General features: G+C 50.1%; 1 protein-coding gene across 1 annotated transcript; it reads left to right on the forward strand.

Moving 5' to 3' along the window:
* Positions 1–398: 398 nt before the first annotated feature.
* On the forward strand, positions 399–20,122 carry ZNF362 (zinc finger protein 362). The gene is made up of 10 exons (XM_087702569.1): positions 399–618; positions 3,229–3,395; positions 6,026–6,234; positions 9,085–9,148; positions 10,562–10,808; positions 11,332–11,653; positions 12,274–12,498; positions 14,201–14,279; positions 15,221–15,379; positions 16,727–20,122. Exons 4-10 carry the CDS (start codon positions 9,086–9,088, stop codon positions 16,841–16,843), a joined length of 1,212 nt encoding a protein of 403 aa, XP_087558695.1. The 5' UTR covers positions 399–618; positions 3,229–3,395; positions 6,026–6,234; position 9,085; the 3' UTR covers positions 16,844–20,122.
* The last annotated feature ends 201 nt before the right edge of the window (positions 20,123–20,323 follow it).

Here is a 20,323-nt window from a genome sequence, read left to right on the forward strand (position 1 = left end):
TGGGAAGGGAGGGGTCGGGAGGAGAAAGAGTTTGGGAAAATGTGCCTGTTTGGGGCAAACTTGCCGCCGCCCCCTCCTCTTGCTCTGCAGGTCAGTCTCGGGGGGGGGAGCTGGGAGGGAGGGAGGGGAGGGGGTCTCTCTCTCTCTCTCTCTCCTGAGTGCGGGGGTCTCTCCTCGAAGGAGGGGGGGTTCTCTCTCTCTCTCTCTCTCTCTCTCTCCTGTCTTTGCAAAAGAGGCGGCGTCTGCGTCCTTTGGCGGGGCCACCCAGTCTGGCTTGGGTAGGGGGTCTCTTCTTTGCCCCCCCGCCAGAGAGGGAGGAGGAGGAGGAGGAGAGAAAGAGGAAGGCTGGGGGGGGCGCCCCCTTTCCCTTTCGCTGGCGGCGGAGGGGCCATTGCCAAGCGCGGCGTCTCTCTCTTCTTCTTCTTCTTCTTTGAAATAAATAAAAGGCCGGGCGATTCAAACAGCGCCGTCGGGGGAATCGGGGGATCGAGAGAGAAAGCAGATCCCGAGCAAATAAGCCCCCCCAAAGCCATGCTGATCCAAGGGACCCTTTTTGGCGCAGCCTTCCGGCCCGGAGCGATCCCCAAGCAATGAGAGACGATGGCTAAGCGGAGCGAGGTGGCCTTTTTCTTCCTTTGGGGGTCTCAGCCGGGGGGGTTTTCCCCCCTTGCCCTGCCGGGGAGGGGGCTGCCTGGCGCGGTGGGGGGAGGCCCCCCTTCCCTCTGCCCCCCGGGCTGCCTGGTCCCCCCTTTCCCTCCCCAGATCTGCAGAAGATGGCGTCCCCGATCCGTTTTAAAAATAACACTGGCTGCCATTTTTCCCCTCTCTTTTGTCTGCGAATTTTCCTCGAAACGGGGCCGGCGGGGAGGGGGGCGGCAGGGGGGAGAGGGGGCGCGGGGAGGGGGCTGGGGGTCGCGCGGAGGAAGGGCTTTCCCTCCCCAAAGAGGGGGGGGAATCGGATTTCTTTTTCTTTAGCTTTTGGGGCGCATTTGCGGCGGAGTTTCGCCTTCTCGCATCCGGATTTCCACGCGGGTGGGGGCTGAGGGGGGGCAGGCGGCGGGGAAGGGTCTTTCGGAGGAAAGGGGCAAATCTTGGGGGCCGAGAAGGCGAGCGGAGACCCCCCCCTTTCCTCCCCCCCCTCCCCCGCCGCCTCTGGAATTCCGCCTCTTTCTTTCCACGCGTGTCGCGCAGGGCGCGGGGAACCGAACCCGCGGCGGAGGGAGAGGCGGAAAGAAGGGAGCGAGACAGAGAGAGAGAGAGAGAGGAAGAGGGGAAAAAAAACCCAGCACAGGAAATGCAAAATGTATCTTTTCGGGTAGTTGGTCGGCTGGGGGTTTTATTTTTTTATTTTCCCCTTCCCTTTCTTGCTCCAAAATGGTGGGAATCGCTCAGCCTCCCTTTTTCCTTCCTTTCTTCCTGCAAAAAAGGAGAGATAGAATCGCTCGCTCGCTCGCGGCACGGAACGATGCCACGTTTGCTGTGGAATAACCGGGGAACTTTGCACGGTTCGTGGGTGGGTTTTTGCAAGGGGGGGGCGAGCTTCACAAACGGGGGGGGGGATTTGCCTCTCCGGTGGGGGGGGTTGTGTTGTGTTGTGTTTTTCTGGCGGATTTGCGACTTTGTATGAAGTGTTGCGGCTTTGTGTCCAGTAGAGATCTCTTATGTATCTATTTCTGGAGAGGCTTCGTCTCCCCCCCCCCCACCCCACATTGTGCGATCCCTGGTGTGCAAAGGTATCCTGGTTGATATCCGAGTTTGTTTGCCTGGAATGGCAGGAAAGGAGAGAAGGGGGGGGTCCAGCAGGAATTTATTGGGGGGGAGGGGAGGGGGCTAAGATGATCTGTGTGAGTGTGTGTGTGTGGCCGCAGTGCCTATTTGAGGGGAGAAATGCTGGAAATTCTCTTTTTCTCCCCCCCCCCTCTGGCTGCATGGAATCTTGGGGGGGGGGGTGTTGTGTTTCCCTTTTGTGTTATTTTCCAGCAGTTTGGGGCAGCCTGAGTGTGTGTGTGGGTGGGGGGTTCTCCGTCCATAATCTGACATTTTGCTTCGTTTTCTGGGTTAAAGCTGAGGCCTGGGGGGTCCCTGCCTCTCCAGGCCTTGGGGAGGGAGGGAGAGATTGGGGGGGGCAGAGGGGGGGATGTTGGGGGTCAGTTTGGAGGGCTGGGGATACAATACAGGTAGTTCTCGACTTACAGCTTTTCATTTAGTGACTGGTTGACGTTACGACGACCCTGGGGTGGGGGGGGAAGTGACTGAGGAGTGTTTTCCCACGTGGCCCTTGGGGGTCATGGGATCAAAATTCAGACACTTGGCAACTGACTCGTATTTATGACGTTGATCCCTTTCCGCGACCTTTGAACCAACAAACCCAACGGGGAAGCTGGGTTCGCTTAACAACCGGGTTGCTAACAGGAACAACGGCAGCGATTCACTTAACAACAGTGACCAGAAAGGTCGCAAAACAGGGCGAAACTCGCTTAACGATGGCATTGTTCAGCGTCGCAGGTGTTGGGCCCCATTGTGGTTGTAAGTCGAGGGCTACCTCTCATTGCGGCTGTTTTTCCTTTATAAACGGGTGGGGCTTGGTGACACAATTGGGGAGGGGGTTTTTTCACAGAGGCGCGTGGGTGCTGAGAGGGACCCCCCCCCCTTGCCCTAACCGTGTTTGTTTAGCTGTTAAGCTGCGTTTCGGGGTTAAAATGTGGCTTTATTTCTGGAGCCTGGCCTGAGCTTTGGAGAAGTTGGGTTTAAGAACACTCCCCCGTTCAAGAGAAGTTTGGGTGGCCATTTGTCTGGGATGGTTCAAGGGTGTAAGGGGGTTGGACTAGATGACCTCCCGAGATCCCTTCCAGCCCTAGGAGGCAGATCCTGGCCGAGGGACTCCCACCACGCTGAAATTGGGATATACGTGGAAGGTCAGTTTTAGCTAAAGCAGTGTTTCTCAACCTTGACAACTTGAAGTCCTGTGGACTTCAACTCCCAGAATCCCCCAGCCAGCATAGCTGGCTGGGGAATTCTGGGAGTTAAAGTCCACAGGACTTCAAGTTGCCAAGGTTGAGAAACACTGAGCTAAAGGATGAATAATTGCTCTAAATGTGAGACCCCAGTCGAGGTTTCCCCCCCTCTTAATTCAAGGGTCTCCAACCTTGGCAACTTTAAGCCTTGGGGACTTCAACTCCCAGAATTCCTCAGCCACCCATGCCTCTTTTCTTTTCTTCCACTGTCTAGAGCGGAGAGATTGCAGAGAAAGGGACCGCAGGAGAGAGTAAGCAGGCATAAAGTGGGGAATACATATCAAAAGGAATGCGTTACTGCCAGGGAATTCTGGGAGTTGAAGTCCACCCATCTTAAAAGTTTCCAAATTTGGAGACCCCCCTGCCTTAAAGCTTTTTCAGGTATTTGGTTCTATTTTATTCAGTTTTATTATTGTTTGATGAAACTTATATCCTCGATGTGGAGAAAGGCTTTATCAGGCCAAAGGCCTCTCTACGCAGACACCGTTTTCTTGGGTCTCCTACCTCTGGCCTTCGTCTGTAGCCTTGAGGACTAGGAACCTTTACAGTTGTCATTACTAATTTGACTCAGCCCGAATGGCAATTATGCCAGCACCTTGTGGCACGGAGTTCCCCAGGCCAGCCATCTATCTGCTTTGTACCTGACAAAATAAGTTAAGGGCTTGCTGTAAGATGGAAGAAAAAAAAACAAAAACCTGGAGAAATATATAAATATATGTACATTTGAAAAAGACTTTCCCCTAAAATATACTTAGTGGTGTCTCTTGATTTTCATTCAGAGAACTGCAGAGTCCAATTTTAATATCAGAAAATTACAGTGTTGTATCTATTTTTTATTAGATAAATTGAGGCTTTTTTCCTCCCCCTAACAACACCCATCTGTTGGAGTCTTTTGTTTTCCCAACTTTCCAGCAAAGTTGGAAGTGTGAATTTTAGGGGATTTTTTCCCCCCTGTCCTGTGGTCTTAAATCAAAGGAAGTGTATTTGATTTGCTTGTTTATTTAATTTTTTTAATGAAAGAAATCAAATATTTTAAAACCGCATGCCTGCTGCACTTCCATCTCAAAAGTTTTGAAAATACCAAATTATTTTGAAATTTTTGGACAGGGAAAAAAATATCAATAGCAAAAGCTCCTTGCTGTATGTTACACCGTTTCCATTACACTTTTATTTGTATTTGAAAACCTGGTTTGTTTGTGGTTTAGTGTATTTTGTAAACAGATTGTGGTTAAAAGCAATTAACTCCTTAGTGGCAGGGATTCAAGCACTGAGATTTATAAAACAGAATTTGCGGTGTAATGCAATAGGTCAATCCAGTTCATGTTGGGCTATTCAATAGACTATGATTAGTAGAAATCATGGTGTGTTTTGGCCAGAAACTAGAATTAAACCCCAGTTTCCAGCAAAAAAAAAGGTTGTACGTTACAGTCACGTGACCTTGGAACGCTGCAAATATCCATAAATGTGGGCTTGTTGTCGAACATCGAAAATGCAATCACTTAACCGGAGGGGTGGCCATTGCAACTTTAAAACCAGGTTGTAAGTAGCACTGAGAAGGTCTGTCATAACTTGGAACGGTTGCTAAGTGAGGACTGCCTGCAAGCGATCCCTTGACTCCACCTGTTGCTTTCAGTTTTTTAGCACTTTCGGTGGCATCCGAGATGCTGGAAGGGAATAGAAAATTACACTGTGTGTGTTAGGAACTGCAGTGTTGTTGTGAGGCTGTGATAGAAGGACTGTGCTTTATTTTAAGGACAGAAGGATTGGTGGATTTTTGTGAATTTTTCCCTTGATGGGAAAAGTCGTTTGGAGCCCCTCCCTCCCCCCCCTCTCTCATTCTCCTTACCCTTTCTTTCTTTCTCTCTTTCTTTCTCTCTTTCTTTCTTTCTGTCTATTTCTTTCTCCTTTTCCTTACCTTACTCCTTCCTTCTTTCCTTCCTTCCTTCCTTCCTCTTTCTTACTCTCTATTTCTCTCTCCTCTCCCTTTCTTCCTTTCCTTTCCTTACTCTTTCCTTTTTTCCTCTTTCTTTCTTCCTTTCTCTCTATTTCGCTCTCCTCTCCCTTTCTTCATTTCCTTAACTTACTCCTTCCTTCCTCTTTCTTTCTTTCTTTCTTTCTCTCTATTTCTTTCTCCCTTTCCTTACCTTACTCCTTCCTTCTTTCCCTTCCTTCCTCTTTCTTATTCTCTATTTCTCTCTCCCTTACCTTGCTCCTTCCTTCCTTTCTCTCTATTTCTCTCTTCTTCTCTCCCTTTCTTCATTTCCTTAACTTACTCCTTCCTTCCTCTTTCTTTCTTTCTTTCTTTCTCTCTATTTCTTTCTCCCTTTCCTTACCTTACTCCTTCCTTCTTTCCTTCCTTCCTCTTTCTTATTCTCTATTTCTCTCTCCCTTACCTTGCTCCTTCCTTCCTTTCTCTCTATTTCTCTCTTCTTCTCTCCCTTTCTTCATTTCCTTAACTTACTCCTTCTTTCTTTCTTTCTTTCTTTCATTCTCTCTATTTCTTTCTCCCTTTCCTTACCTTACTCCTTCCTTCTTTCCTTCCTTCCTTCCTCTTTCTTACTCTCTATTTCTCTCTCCTCTCCCTTTCTTCATTTCCTTAACTTACTCCTTCCTCTTTCTTTCTTTCTTTCTTTCTTTCTTTCTTTCTTTCTTTCTTTCTTTCTTTCTTTCTTCCATCCTTCTGCATTTCTGCTCTTCTCTTCCACTTCTGCCTTCTCTCGCCTGGAAGCCTGAGGGGGGGGGGCCTCCTGCCTGCTCCCTCGCAGAACCTCCATTCGCCTTAGGAACAGCTAACCCAGCTTTAGCTGATTAGGTGGCGAGGACAGGACAGGCGGTGAGGTTTCACCGGAGGAAGCGAATCAGGAATAGCTTCTGGGCGCCTTCCCAGGTGCCCTCGGACTCCTCTGAGGTAGACTGCCCCTCCACGGGAGGCTCCATCTCCTGCCCGGGCCCACGCTCAGCGCTCGGCCGCCCTTTCTGTCTGAACAATGTCTTATTTCTCTTTATTTCAGCCAGGCGAGAGGCCAGGCAGCCTCCCGGGGACGGCAGCCTCCCCCTGCCAGGGGCCGTAGCTTGTGTTAACTGCAGTTGGGTAGGACCTGGCGGAGGCCGGGCAGATCTCCCGGCCCGAACCCGGCGGCCGGTGCTTGTCCCTGCCGGCAACAGAAGGGACGTTTCGGAGTCACAGCAACACCCTTCTCGCCAGGGTTCAAGACAGCCCGTGAGTACCGAGCTGCGGTTAACGTCTTCCCTTCTTGCAGGGCTGCGACCGGCCCCAGCAGTGGCCAGACCCCTCCGTCCGTCCGCCCGTCCCTGCCTGCCTTCCTTCTTTCCCCAGGCAGCTGGGGCTCCATGTCCATCTGAGGAGGCCCCATCCCTCATTTCCTGGCTATGGAGAAATCAGGGTGGTGAGAATCCTCCTGCAGGCCCTCCTTTCCAAGGGGTGGGGGGTACGTGCCCCACTTCCGATGCCTAGAGGGGTCGTTTTCTCTGACTTCCGAATTTCCAAAGCAGAAGCTTGGAGGGATTTGCAAAGCAGGGTTGAAACATTGAGGGCTCCCTGGTGCTCCCTGAGCACGGAGGTGTCTTTGCAGACCTCTCATGACCCAACTAGGTAGCATCATCAGTGCTAGAGCCGAGGTGGCGCAGTGGTTGGGGTGCAGTACTGCAGGCCACTTCAGCTGACTGTTATCTGCAGTTCAGCGGTTCTAATCTCACCGGCTCAGGGTTGACTCAGCCTTCCATCCTTCCGAGGTGGGTGAAATGAGGACCCAGACTGTGGGGGCGATATGCTGACTCTGTAAACCGCTTAGAGAGGGCTGAAAGCCCTAGGAAGCGGTAGATAAGTCTAACTGCTATTAGAAAGGAGGGGGGCTTGCAAAGAGGAGGAGGAGGAGGAAGTAAAGGACTGTGGGCTCCTTGGTGCTCTCTGAGTTTGGTGGCTTTCTTGCAGGCGTTTCATGACCCAACTGGGGAACATCATCAGTGCTAGAAGGGAGGGGGGCTTGAGGAGGAGGCGGGGGGCTTGCAGAGAGGAGGGGGAAAGGAGGAGGAGGAGGAGGGAGACTCCTTGGTGCTCTCTGAGTATTGTTCCTTTCTTTGTAGGCATTTCATGACCGAACTAAGTAACATTATCAGGAGGGTGTTTGCGTTCTTTTTAAACTCCCATCCTTCCCTTTTTTTTCTTTGCCCCTTCAAATTATTCTTAAGCCCCCCCCCGAGATAAGTTGGGCCATTTGAAAGAAGGGACCAGGATGTAGCTGCGTAAGGCAGGTGCTGGACTGTTTCAACAGTTCAGGATTCAAAGAAGCCTCTTGAACAGATGCCGAACATCTGGGCTGCGACCCAAAGGGAAGCTGGACTCACGCTGATGTTGTGGGTGATGGGCTATAACGGGAGACGGAAGTGGATCTTGGGGGGGGGAATCGAGGAAAGATTGCAAGAAAGAGGAAAGCGGGAGGGAGGGAAAAGAAAGCTTGAAAACTGGATGCGTCTTGATTTTAGACACGCATAAAGCGAAGGGATGGGAAATTCTGGCAGGTTTTTTTTAAGTTTTTGCTACGGTATCGCACCACAATAAAAAATGGACCAAAAGCCATTTTTACAAATCGCATCGGCTTCCACCTGCATTTGCTACTTCTAGTCCGTTAACGGCAACGTTGTCATTTTGCAACCAAAATTTCTTTCTTTGCTGTCCTTTAAAAGGAGGTTTCTCTCTCTCTGGCTCGGCGCTGATTTGAAGTGTTGTTTTCTCAGTTTAAATTATTTAATCGCGTCGTTTAATCCGTGAGCGTGGCAATTAATTCGTCTCCCGGATGGTTCGTTATTTTTCTTATTGCGGGAGATGGCTTGGGAGTTTGGGGTGAGCACTGCAGTTTATCAGCGACTCCCCAAAAAACTTTCCAAAGTTGTGTCTGTTGTAAAAAACAAAAAAGGGGGGGACATATCTTTGTTGTGATTTCGTTTTTCCCTGCCTTGAATGTCCCACTAACAAGGTGGGAAAACTTTAAAAGTGGGTCCAATTCTCAGCCAGCTCCTTGTCTTCTGTCTGTATTTTGAAAATATATATTTTATGTTATCTGTGAGAGTTAAAATTTGGTGTGCGGTTGAAAGATTTCAGCCTGTTTATGGTGTGTTTTTGATGCGTTCCCCCCCACAAACACACAATCCTTCCCAACCCCACCAGTAAAAAAACCCCACCAGACCTTTTGTCAATTTGGAGGCCAGGATTTGGGGGGGGGGCTCACAATGGTGAGGGTGCTTGCCAAGCCTTCACTCAAATGAAGAGGGGTCTCCATTCCCACTCTCAGGTTTTGGATTCAAGTGGATTTAAGTTCCCCTCTTTCTTTTCTAGCTGAAACCAGGTTTAAAAGTGGCTGGTGGTCTTAACTGGTCTTTTAAAAATAAAAATTTAGCTGCTTCTTTTTAAACCTCGTAGCCAAAACAGGAAAGTCCTCGTTTTACAACTAAAAGGGAGACCCAAATTTATCTTCCTAGAACGACTCAGTTGGGTCACGTGAGCTTTGGCCCCATTTTGCGACCTTTCTTGCTACAGTTGTTAAGTGAATCGCTGCAGTTGTTCAGCTACTCGCGCGGTCGTTGAGTGAGGCTGGCTTCCCCATCGACTTTGCTGTTCAGAAGGTCGCAAAAGGGGGAATTGCGCGACCCCGGGGTCGTAAAAATGAGCCAGTAGTTGCCAAGCATCCAAATTTTGATCGCGTGAGACGGGGGGTGGTGGAGGTTGCGGCGCTCGTAAGTGTGGGAAACGGGTCCTAAGCCCCCATTTTTCAGTCCCGTGGTAACTTCAGTCACTAAATGAATTGTTGTAAGTCGAGGACTAACCAAAGAGTGGGGAGAGGGGGGAAGCAGAATTTCTAGGATTCTGCAACCGTTTTTTTTTCCTGGGGTTTATTTTTCTTTTGGGGGATTTATTTGGGGTTCTGCTGAGCCCCTCCCATCTCCCCTGGGGAAGCGGAAAGACCCCAGGGGGGGGCAGGGGGGCATCTCTCTGCCTTCCTCTCCTGACCCATCCTCCTCCTCCCCCTCTCCCCCCCTCTCTTTCCCTCCCCAGAATGGCGGAGCCGCGCTTTAACAACACCTACTTTTGGCCACCGCCTCCCACCATGCCCAGCCAGGTAAGAACCGCGACGTCTCGGCTGCTCCCCCCCCCCCCAAAAAAAAGTTTCTAGTCCTCAAAAACTAAAGTTCACACGCCAGGTTGGTTTCCCCTGCCCTATGGGGAGAATGCTAAAATCCTGATAGTATTGATATATGTAAAGTCAAGCGGGCATTTGGGGTTAAACCTTGTCCCCGGGGGGGGGGGGGAGGTATTTTTCCTTGCCATGGGGAGAACAGCAGCCATCCCCCCCCCAAATAGGGTGATTGGGAAAAATGGGCCCAAGTAAGAGAGAACTTTATAATTGAACTTGCATTTGTTTATTTTTTCCTTCCTCTTCCTGCCGTCCATTTCTTTCTTTCTTTTTTTCTTTTTCTCCCTTCCCTCCCTTCTTTCTTTTTCTTCCTTCCTTTCTTTCTTCCCCCTTCCTGCCTTCCGTTTCTTTCTTTCTTTTCCTTCCTTCCCTTTTTCTTTCTTTTTCTTCCTTTCTTTCTTCCTCCTTCCTGCCTGCCATATTTTTCTTTCTTTTTCTCCCTTCCCTCCCTTCTTTCTTTTTCTTCCTTCCTTTCTTTCTTCCGCCTTCCTGCCTTCCGTTTCTTTCTTTCTTTTTCTCCCTTCCCTTCCCTCCCTTCTTTCTTTTTCTTCCTTCCTTTCTTTCTTCCCCCTTCCTGCCTTCCATTTCTTTCTTTCTTTCTTTCTTTTCCTTCCTTCCCTTTTTCTTTCTTTTCCTTCCTTCCCTTTTTCTTCCTTTTCCTTCCTCCCTCTCTCCTTCCCCCTTCCTGCCTGCCATATTTTTCTTTCTTTCTTTATCTTCCTTCCTTCCTATATTCCTTTCCCTCTTTATAATTTGTGTTTTTTTTATGTTCTTCTAAAAAGTTTAATTACGTGTATTTAAACAGAGAGAGTAGCAGGTCCTCCTGCCTTAATGATATTACTTTTGGCTATCCTGGTGTATGTAAGAAAGAAGGGGGTATTTCCCCCCCCAAATCTTCCTCCAAATTCCGATTATTAATTTTTGGGGCTACAGGAGGGAGACGAATGGATAAACGGAGCACCCCACAGATCCATGGTCCTAGTGCTGGCCTCTTCTCCAGGAAAGCTTTCTCCTACTGTGCTATCCAAGATCTCCTAGTGGCCTCCACTCCAAAGATGTAGAGGTCTGACTCTACTTAGTTTATACATCTTTGGAGTGGATTAGGTTGGAATGCTTCCGTTCCTTTGAATCAGAACTAGACAACATTGTGTTCCGTGGTTAAATTATTGTTAGCCCTTAAATTTGCCTTGGCTCTAGGATTCCCTCTGTCGGGTGCATGAATTGCAGAGGTGTTTGAAGGTCATCTAGCCTGACCCCCGGTTCCTTGGCCTCCTGCCGTCTTTAAACCACGAGGGTCATCCGTTCTAGGTCGCTCATTCTCTTCTCTTCTGTCCCCAGCTGGACAATCTAGTCCTCATCAACAAAATCAAGGAGCAGCTCATGGCGGAGAAGATCCGCCCCCACCACCTGCCCCCTACCTCGGTCTCTTCCCAGCAGCCCCTGCTGGTGCCCCCCTCGCCCGCGGAGAGCAGCCCTTCCATCATGTCCATTCCGAAGCTCCAGCAAGTCCCGGGGCTTCATCCCCAGGCGGTACCCCAGCCGGACGTGGCCCTCCACGCGCGCCCTGCCACCAGCACCGTCACAGGTAGGGGTTCGGACGCTAGTCCTCATGGTTTCGATGGCGGGGTGAAGCCGGAAAGTTCATCACTGAGGGGTGCAGGCATGAAATGACCACACCTGATTTTGCAACCTGTCCAATGGTGCACGGCAGTGGTGGGTTCCGGATCCTGTTGCCACTGGTACGCTGCGCACGAGGCCAGGCATCCTAATCGGGCACATGCGCTGCACATGCATGCACAAACCACCCCCCTGCTCGGCTGAGGCCACACGGGCGCTGCATTATAAACAGCGATGGAACAATGCGGGTGGACCAAACAAGCCACCGTACTGGTATGGTGGCCATTGATCCTGGCTACTACCAGTATGGCTGTACCGAGGCATACTGCCTGGAACCCACCACTGAAGCACGGCTTTTAACAAGAGAATTGTGTTTATAATGTGTTGTCTCTTTAAAAAATGAAAGAGAGGAGAACCGGGCTGAATCGAGACTCCTTCCTCTTCCTCCTCTGGTGCAGGATTTTGCTTAGCCTTTTCCCCCCAACTTCCAGGTTTGGGGCTGGGGTCCCGGACTCCTGCCGTCAGCACTTCTGAATCCAGTACGGGGACGGGGACCAGCACCGCCTCCACGCCCACCTCCTCCAGTCAGAGCCACCTCATCGCCTCCTCGCCCACCCTCATTTCGGGGATCACTAGCCCCCCGCTGTTGGACTCCATCAAGACAATCCAGGGCCACAGCCTGCTGGGGGCCCCCAAGAGCGAACGAGGCCGCAAGAAGATCAAGGCTGAGAACCCGTCGGGACCGCCCGTCCTCGTGGTCCCGTACCCCATTTTAGCTTCGGGAGACATCGGCAAAGAAGGGAAGACGTACAGGTGGGTGGAGAAAATGGGCTTCCGATCACTGGCCCACCTCGAAATAAAGGTGCGGTTTTTGGTGTCCAGCGAATGCCACATTTAGCTTCGAAAACAAAATGGGAAACGGCTGCGTTTAAATGTTCATGTCATATGTGACATTTTTGGTCTGAGAAATGGGAAACGCCCCCCACAAAAGGGCTGCTGTCACAGAGGCAACCTGTCTCCAGACCAACCACTAGTATAACTGGTCTCATGATCTCTTGCCTCCACTCTGTCCCTGTGTGGGGGGTCCAGGTGGGACCCTGCCCATAAAGATGGAGTTTTCACCATCCGCACAAAATAGTTTCCTGGATTTGGTATTCTGCGTTGCAGAGTCATGCATGATAATAAAGTTGCTAACGTGGCAGTGAGTTCCAGAAGTCAAAAGCCCACCTTTGTTTCTGTCTGAAGCTTCCTTTCACTCTCTGTTCCAAGCGTTGTAATCTCAGCCTCCCATTTTTGCACCCGGGCACAGTGCGTTCTCCTCTCAAGACCGAGGCTTTCGCCGTCCACGTGGGGCCAGAGTCAAATCCGGGTAGTGGGCTGCCCTCTGGTTTGGGGTTCGGCAGTGTCCCTAACCTCTCTTCCTCGCTCTTCAGATGTAAAGTCTGCCCGCTTACCTTCTTCACCAAGTCAGAGATGCAGATCCACTCCAAGTCGCACACCGAGGCCAAGCCGCACAAGTGCCCGCATTGCTCCAAGTCCTTTGCCAATGCCTCTTACCTGGCGCAGCACCTGCGCATCCACCTGGGTGTCAAGCCCTACCACTGTTCCTACTGCGAGAAGTCCTTCCGCCAGCTCTCCCACCTCCAGCAGCACACCAGGTATGGCTCAGCCAGCACAGAGGCCTTGGGACCTTGGTAGGTCCACGACGGCAGCGGGACGTCCTTCGTCTGGGTGGTGGGGCAGTTTAAACCATTTGGAGCGAAGCCAAGGGGTGGAGTTAAATGGAAGAAGTGGGGTTACAAGGGAGGGGCAAAGTTGCAAGCAAAGGATAACATAGCAATGTGGAATCAGGGCCTGTACTGTACACCGCCAGTATACTACCTGTACTGTACACCGCCTGTATACTACCTGTACTGTACACCGCCTGTATACTACCTGTACTGTACACCGCCTGTATACTACCTGTACTGTACACCGCCTGTATACTACCTGTACTGTACACCGCCTGTATACTACCTGTACTGTACACCGCCTGTATACTACCTGTACTGTACACCGCCTGTATACTACCTGTACTGTACACCCCCTGTATACTACCTGTACTGTACACCGCCTGTATACTACCTGTACTGTACACCCCCTGTATACTACCTGTACTGTACACCGCCTGTATACTACCTGTACTGTACACCCCCTGTATACTACCTGTACTGTACACCGCCTGTATACTACCTGTACTGTACACCGCCTGTATACTACCTGTACTGTACACCACCTGTATACTACCTGTACTGTACACCGCCTGTATACTACCTGTACTGTACACCGCCTGTATACTACCTGTACTGTACACCGCCTGTATACTACCTGTACTGTACACTGTATACGACCTGTACTGTACATTGCCTGTACTGTACACTGCCTGTACTGCACAGTCGCTCATGAATCCGGATGAGGACCTGCCACTGGCTAGTGCAGGCAACGAGAAGGAAGGGTCATTTATAGCAACATCTTGTGTTGTGGGTGGTGCAAATGGATCTATCCTTAGAATTCAGGGATTGTAAGACTAGAGTACTTATTTTGAGCACTTTGTATTGTGTTACTATGTACATTTGCACACCATTTCATTGATCATGTATATGTTGGGCAAACAAAGGCATCCATTCTCCACTTGGACCATTTAAGTCAGTGATGCTGAAACCTCTGGACTGAGTGTTTTGAACATTTTAAAAAGGCATAAATTTATTCTGCTGGCCTCCCTCCCTCCACGCCCTCTCCTTCCCTCCCTCCTTCCCTCCCTCTCATACACACACACACACACACACACACACACACACACATACACAAGAGAAGCAATAGTTTAAGTATTCATTTATTTTTTTGAAAAATACAACCCCATTGTCTACAATGCCTAGGATCTGCTCTGTATCGCTTATTTTCAAATGGTGTCTTTTTCTGTTGTCAGGCCCTTGCGGCCTACTCAAGGCAACTCTGGGTTGCACACATTTGGAGGGGGGGTTGTGACTTTGGACAATGCTTTTCTGCTACCTCTGCCTTCCCTGAATATACCCCCCCTCGCGTCATTTTCAGAATCTACCTGAGAACATAGTCCAGTCTCTTGTGTCTTCCACAGCCTTTGAAACTCATTCGGGAATGAAACACGCTTTCAAAAATAGTTGTCGGGTGTTGGTGAACGCTGGCGTGTCACCAAATCATGTCATCTTTGTGTCTTAAGTTCACCCTAGAATTTAAACCTTTGTCACTCGAGCACAGAGTACGAGACTCGGGGTGGAGGAGGTGTTAGCTTGATCCATGATTTTTAGCTTTGTGAAACGATTCCTGGGTCTTGCTGCCTTTCAGAATTCATACCGGAGACAGACCATACAAGTGCCCACATGCCGGTTGTGAAAAGGCTTTCACGCAGCTCTCTAACCTCCAGGTGAGTGGAGAAATTGGGGAAGCCAACGGGGGGATTAATGGGGAGTTGAGGCCTCAGCTTGGGTGCAGAATATCTGTTTCCCTTAGAAGAAACTGCAGCCCATAAGTCCACACGCAAATTGGGTCACTGTAAGCTGTGTGGACTTCAACTCCCAGGATTCCTGTGCTGGCCGGGGAATTCTGGGAGTTGAAGTCCACACACCGTGCAGTGGCCAAACTCTAAAAACCTTGGCCTAAATCTTTCCAGCAAGGATCTGTTTTTACTCTCATGCAAGAACAAGAGAAACTGTCTGCTGGTTTCCTGCTAGTTAAACAGTCTGGATACCAAAACACAATTTCTGTCAACACAATTTCAATTGTTATTTTGCTTTTCCTCGCAACCATCAATGCAATTAAGGAAGGGAGAGGTTAGGAAGGGTCCCCTGACCCTGTTATAGGTAGTCCTCAACTTAACGGCCACAATTGAGATCAAAATTTATTTTTCCGCGCGAGATATTTTGTTGGTGAGTTTTGTCCCATGGTACGACTTTTCTTGCCAAACTTTTTAAATGAATCACTGCCATTAAGTTAGTAACAAATCTGGCTTCCTCACTGACTTTGTTTGTCCGAAGATCACTAAGGGGGCATCACACATGACCCTGGCATGCTGCAACAGTCATAAGTGTGAAAAACGGTCCTAAGTCCCCTTTCTCATTGCCGTTGCAAATCTGAACAATAACTGAACGAACGGTTGTATATCCAAATTACCTGTATTATGTTCAGATTGTGACGCTGGCTGCAGCTCAGGGAGGTGGGAAAAAGTGCACCGGAGGCTTTCTGGTAGACTAACGCGGCCTCTGGAGTCTTGCCGTCGCAGGGTGAATGGCCTGCGAAACGGCCTCCGGAGGCAGATGAGGCTGTGGTTGCGTTTGACCCGTTTCCTCCCCTTTCCACCGCCCGCAGTCGCACCAACGGCAGCATAACAAAGACAAACCCTACAAATGTCCAAATTGCTACCGGGCGTACTCGGATTCGGCTTCGCTCCAGATCCACCTCTCGGCGCATGCGATCAAGCACGCCAAAGCCTACTGCTGCAGCATGTGCGGACGAGCGTACACTTCGGTAAGTGAGACGCCCCGAGCCGGGCCGCGAAGGTCATGGGAAAGCAAGAGTTGGCGTAGAGATCGAGTTGGCGAGGGTGTCGACCAAACGCCCAGGCGCAAAGCAGAGGGGGAAAGTCACGGCTCCCCCAAAGTACCGCCCTTAAATTTGAGGTGGAGGTTGGATAGCAATAGCAGTTAGACTTATATAGCGCTTCATAGGGCTTTCAACCCTCTCTAAGCGGTTTACAGAGTCAGCATATCGTCCCCAACAACAATCCGGGTCCTCATTTCACCCACCTCGGAAGGATGGAAGGCTGAGTCAACCTTGAGCCGGTGAGATTAGAACAGCCGAACTGCAGATAACAGTCAGCTGAAGTGGCTGCAGTACTGCACTTTAACCACTGCGCCACCTCAGCTCTAGTGGGAAGGGTGGGGTTTTTGAAGGTGATGCACCTTTGAAGGTTCTCCTCTAGTGGGAGGCTGTCCCATGTTTGAAAGGACAGGCCAGGAGCTGGAAGTACAAACTGTGGTGTGAAGTTGCAGTTAACCCATCGTATTACGGTTTGGGAAACTGGGAAGTTGCCGATGGTCCCAGTGCCGCCAGCAGGGCAAGGGGTGGCCCTGACCCAGGAGGAGGAAATAGTTCTGTGTTTTTCCAAGCTGCTGGTGCCCCCCCCCCCGTCTCCTGCTCCCTCCCAGCCTCTACTTCGCTTTCGGTACGGGAGAATCTCGCCTTGCGGTCATAATTGAGTCTCAAAAGTGAGTTTTGCAGCCTTTCACAACCTATTCTTGCCGCTGTTGTTAAGTGAATTGCTGCGGTTTGCAACCCCGTCGTTAAGCAGATCACGCTCCCCCATTGACTTTGCTCAGCCGGAGGTCGTCAAAGAGGATCACATGATCCCACAACATTGGGGACCGTCATAAGTACCGTATTTTTCAGAGTATAAGACGCACTAAGGTTTTGAAGAGGTAAATAAGAAAAAAGGTTTTTGTACTCCCCGACCCCCCCAGGAGCATTCTGCAGGCTTCAGCAGGGCTGGGGGAAAGCGAAAAAGACCCTGTTTTTGTGAAAAACAGTCCGTTATCTGCAAAAATGGGGTGTGGGGCAGGGCTTTGGGAGCCCCAAAATGGCCGTATTAGGGGTATAAGACACACCAATATTTCCACGCTCTTTGGGGGGGGGGAGGTGCGTCATACTCATAAACATACCGTACATGTCGGTTGTCAAGTGTCCAAATTTTGACCAAGTGACCTCAGGGAGGCTGTGGTGGTCACACGTGTGAAAAACGGCAACATTTTCTAGTCCTGAATGGTCGGTAAACAAAGCAAGTTGAGGCTCATTTGTGCCTGTCCTCTCTTTCCCCAGGAGACATATCTGATGAAGCACATGTCGAAACATACGGTGGTGGAGCACCTGGTGAGCCAGCACTCACCTCAGAGGACAGAGTCCCCCGGCATTCCCGTTCGGATATCCCTCATCTGAGACGCAGAGGGGCAGCGGCCCTCCCCTTGCGCGACGGACCTTCGTGAATACCCAAAAGGAGGAAGGGAGCAAGACGGAGATCTCCGGATGATGCAAGATGGCCGCCGTGCTCTCCCTGTGCTGTTTCCTCAGATTTCTCGACAGTCTACAGCACTGTGCTCAGGAGGACCAAGGGACCCCTACCCTCCCCCCTGTCCCCCGCCCCTCATTCACCCCCAAGCAACCTCGGACCTTGACTATGTTTGTGGAGGGGACGCGTCCTCACGACGTTGGGGACAACCAAAGACAATCCCACAGCACTTTCACCCTCCCTTCCTCGCTTCTCCGGGAGCACCGCTGTCTGGGATCGCGGCGTTCTGTTTTTTTCCTGCATTCCCTCCCTTTTCTCAATTCAAATCATTTCCCCCCTCTCTCCTCCCCACCCTAAAAAAAAAAACATTGGCGCGGATTTGAGAGATGTCTTGGATACGGAGCACATAATCCCTCCGCCCGGAAGCTATTGTGGGTCTTCTTGGACAAAGGACGGCGCCGCACAGTATTTTGGTGCTAAATTGGAAGGAGACCCGACACCCCAGAAGCATCGAGAGAAGAGAGGCACAGTCTGGGCGGACGCAACAATGCCACACGCCAAATGTCGTAAGCCTGTACCCATTCACTTTCTGCCGCAACGTCAGGGAGGATCCTGGGGCCCGTCTTACGTGAAGAATGGAGCCAACCTCTGGTCTTTTTCGAGAGGGGGAGGAAAGCTTGCAAAACTCAGTGGGGAGATCCTGCACGCATTGGGGCAGGGAGGGATGCGGGAACCAGAGCACTTGTAGCCGTATGTCAGGAATGTCCGCAGCATTAAACAAGGGTTTGACACCCTGGTGGTCTGTTGGGACGAGACAAACCATTGGACGAGATCCGTCACGTAGAGAAGACAAGGTTGGCACCTGTCCTGGCAGCAAAAGTGGGGGCAGATCTAGGGGACACGCACTTGGGGGGGGGTGTTGCTTCCAGGAGCACGGCTTTTAGCCATGTCTGAGCTACAACTAGGGGGTTGGGATGTCCTATTCCCACGGAGTCGGAAAACCATTGTATTTGGTCGATGGGCACGCAACTTGGCCGAGTGAGTCTTTCGAGGGGGAGGGCAGCGGGATCCCTCACTTTGCCATTTCTCCCCTCCCCCCATCATCAAATCTGCCCCTTCCATTTTGTGGTCGCCCCGATTCTCCACCTCTAGTTGACCCAAAGACGCACCAACAGATGTTCCTACGCCTCTTGGCTGGTGTGTGAATGGCAGAAGATGACCATCCGTGGTGAGAAGCAGCAACTTGCAGGGAACTCATTTTATCTTAGGGGACGGGACATGGGGGGGGGTCATCCAGGAGCCTTAGAAAAGTGGTCTTCCCCAGGCAAAGGATGATTTATGCAGCTTTTCAATCTCAGGCCTTCCGCTAGTCCTGCTTCCAACTGCAACACTAACCCTGCACGCATCGCAGTGGTTCAGTTGTAACAGTCACGAAATGGGTACCTCACACGACTGGCGCAATTTTACAACCTTTTTCGCGGCAGTCGTAGAAAACGAACCCCCGAACTCATTAAGTGTACGCCACAGTTGTTATAGCAAACCCATTTGTTCACTCTTAACAGTGACCAGTCATAAGTCAGGGAGTACCTATATAGTTGGAAGGGGTCTCCCCGACCCCCCCCCCAAGGCTTCATCACCCCAATGCAGTCAAGGCCTTCCTTTCTTCCGCGTGCAATTGGGCTCTGGCACAACCACATTAGTTTGCAAGAGGCATTGCCAAAGATCTTGGCATCGGACGAGGCAGGACTTCAGTTCACCAACCATGCCAGCCATCCAAAACCCATCCAAAGTCTCAAGGGCAATTATTTCTCAACTTCAGCCACTTTGAAGACATCTGGACTTCAACTCCCAGAATTCCCCGGTTAGCCCTGTCTTTTTTTTTCCCCACCTCCGAGAGCAGAGAGATTGAAGAGGAAAGGATTATACGAGAGTTAAGCAGGCCACAAAATACAGGGGAAAAAGAATGCATTATCAAGAGCCGCAGTGGTTAAGAGTGCAGTGCCGCAGGCTCCTTCTGCTGATCCCTGGCAGTTTGGCAGATCGAATCTCACCAGGCTGAAGGTTGACTCAGCCTTGCGAGGTGGGTAAAATGAGGACCCCAATTGTTGGGGGCAAGAGGCTGACTCTGTAAACCGCTTAGGACTGTAAAAGCACCATGAAGCGGTATATAAGTCTTAAGTGCTATTATCCCCAGGGGATTCTGGGAGATGTCTTTGAGTGGCCATGGTTGAGAAATTGACCTTCTGTTCTTGGTTTTGTCTCCCTTGGGAGAGGCACAGGACAGACCCCCCCCCAATGTCTTTTCAAACCTCACCTCCCCCCTCAAAAAAAAAATGCTGGGGGGGGAAAAATGCCATTGCTCATCCTTGCCCGAGTGTTGCTCCCACACTTCCTTCTGAAACCAAAAGTACCGGCAAGCCCCTTGCCAAGATTTTTGCAGGCCAACCCAAATGCCACTCCAACCCCCCCCCCTTTGCCTGGTTTTTAGTCACACCTTAACATTTTGTCTAAATAGGGTAAGGGGGGAGGAAGACCTCCACTCTCCCCACCAACACAACTGAAAATCCACCTCTCTCTCTCTCTTCCCCCCCCCCTTTGGAATCCCTGCTGGTGGTTTTGTTTTTAAAGATATGAATTACCTATTTCTTTTTTTTAAAAAAAGGAAGAAAAAAATATTTTTACGCCTTAAAAAAGTGTTGCTGTTTTTTTTTAAGCAGGTTGTTTGTTTCTCGCCGTTTATACTGATTTGGTCCTTCCTCCCCTTTTTAAAAACGCTTTTTTTCTCTCTCTCTGAGTTTTGAATTGATGTTGTATGATATTCAATATTGTATCCTCTCCTCTCTTTTTTTTGGCATGTTAATAACTGTGTAAATAAGACTCTTATACATATTGTTAACATCTTTTTTTTTCTATATAAAAGCCCTGGAAACATCTAGGTAGTGCCCCTTGTTAATGAAGAAGAGGAAAATAAAAGAATTTTTTAAAAATATATATATAAAGAGGGAACATCCTTCCTCCCAATTTCTAAAACTCTCTCGTGTTGTGGAAAGAGAGAGACTGTCCCTTGTTCCGGGCAACCGTTTGCATCGTTCAGAAAGAAAATTAATAATATTACCAATATATGAGAAATGATCACTTTTTAAAAGTTGCTTTGTATTCTCTGTTGTGGAAAAGCAAATAATAAAATGTCTTTTCAATCTTGGGCAGGACTTGGCGTAAGGGGGGGTCTCCTTTTCGGGGGCAAAGCTGGGAGGCTGTTGGGCCTGGCGAGGGGGGGGGTTTGAAACTCCAGGTTGACACCCACCCCTTCCAAAAGGCCGAGCTCTGCATTCACAAACAACACGTTGAGCTCCCAAAACCTTGAAGCGGCTTTTTTAGCCGACTGTTCTCATCACAATGCCCATCAGACC

This window comes from Thamnophis sirtalis, unplaced genomic scaffold (genome assembly GCF_051295495.1).
Source record: "Thamnophis sirtalis isolate CommonGarterSnake01/CBP01778 unplaced genomic scaffold, rThaSir2_p1.2 scaffold_15, whole genome shotgun sequence".
NCBI lineage: Eukaryota > Metazoa > Chordata > Lepidosauria > Squamata > Natricidae > Thamnophis > Thamnophis sirtalis.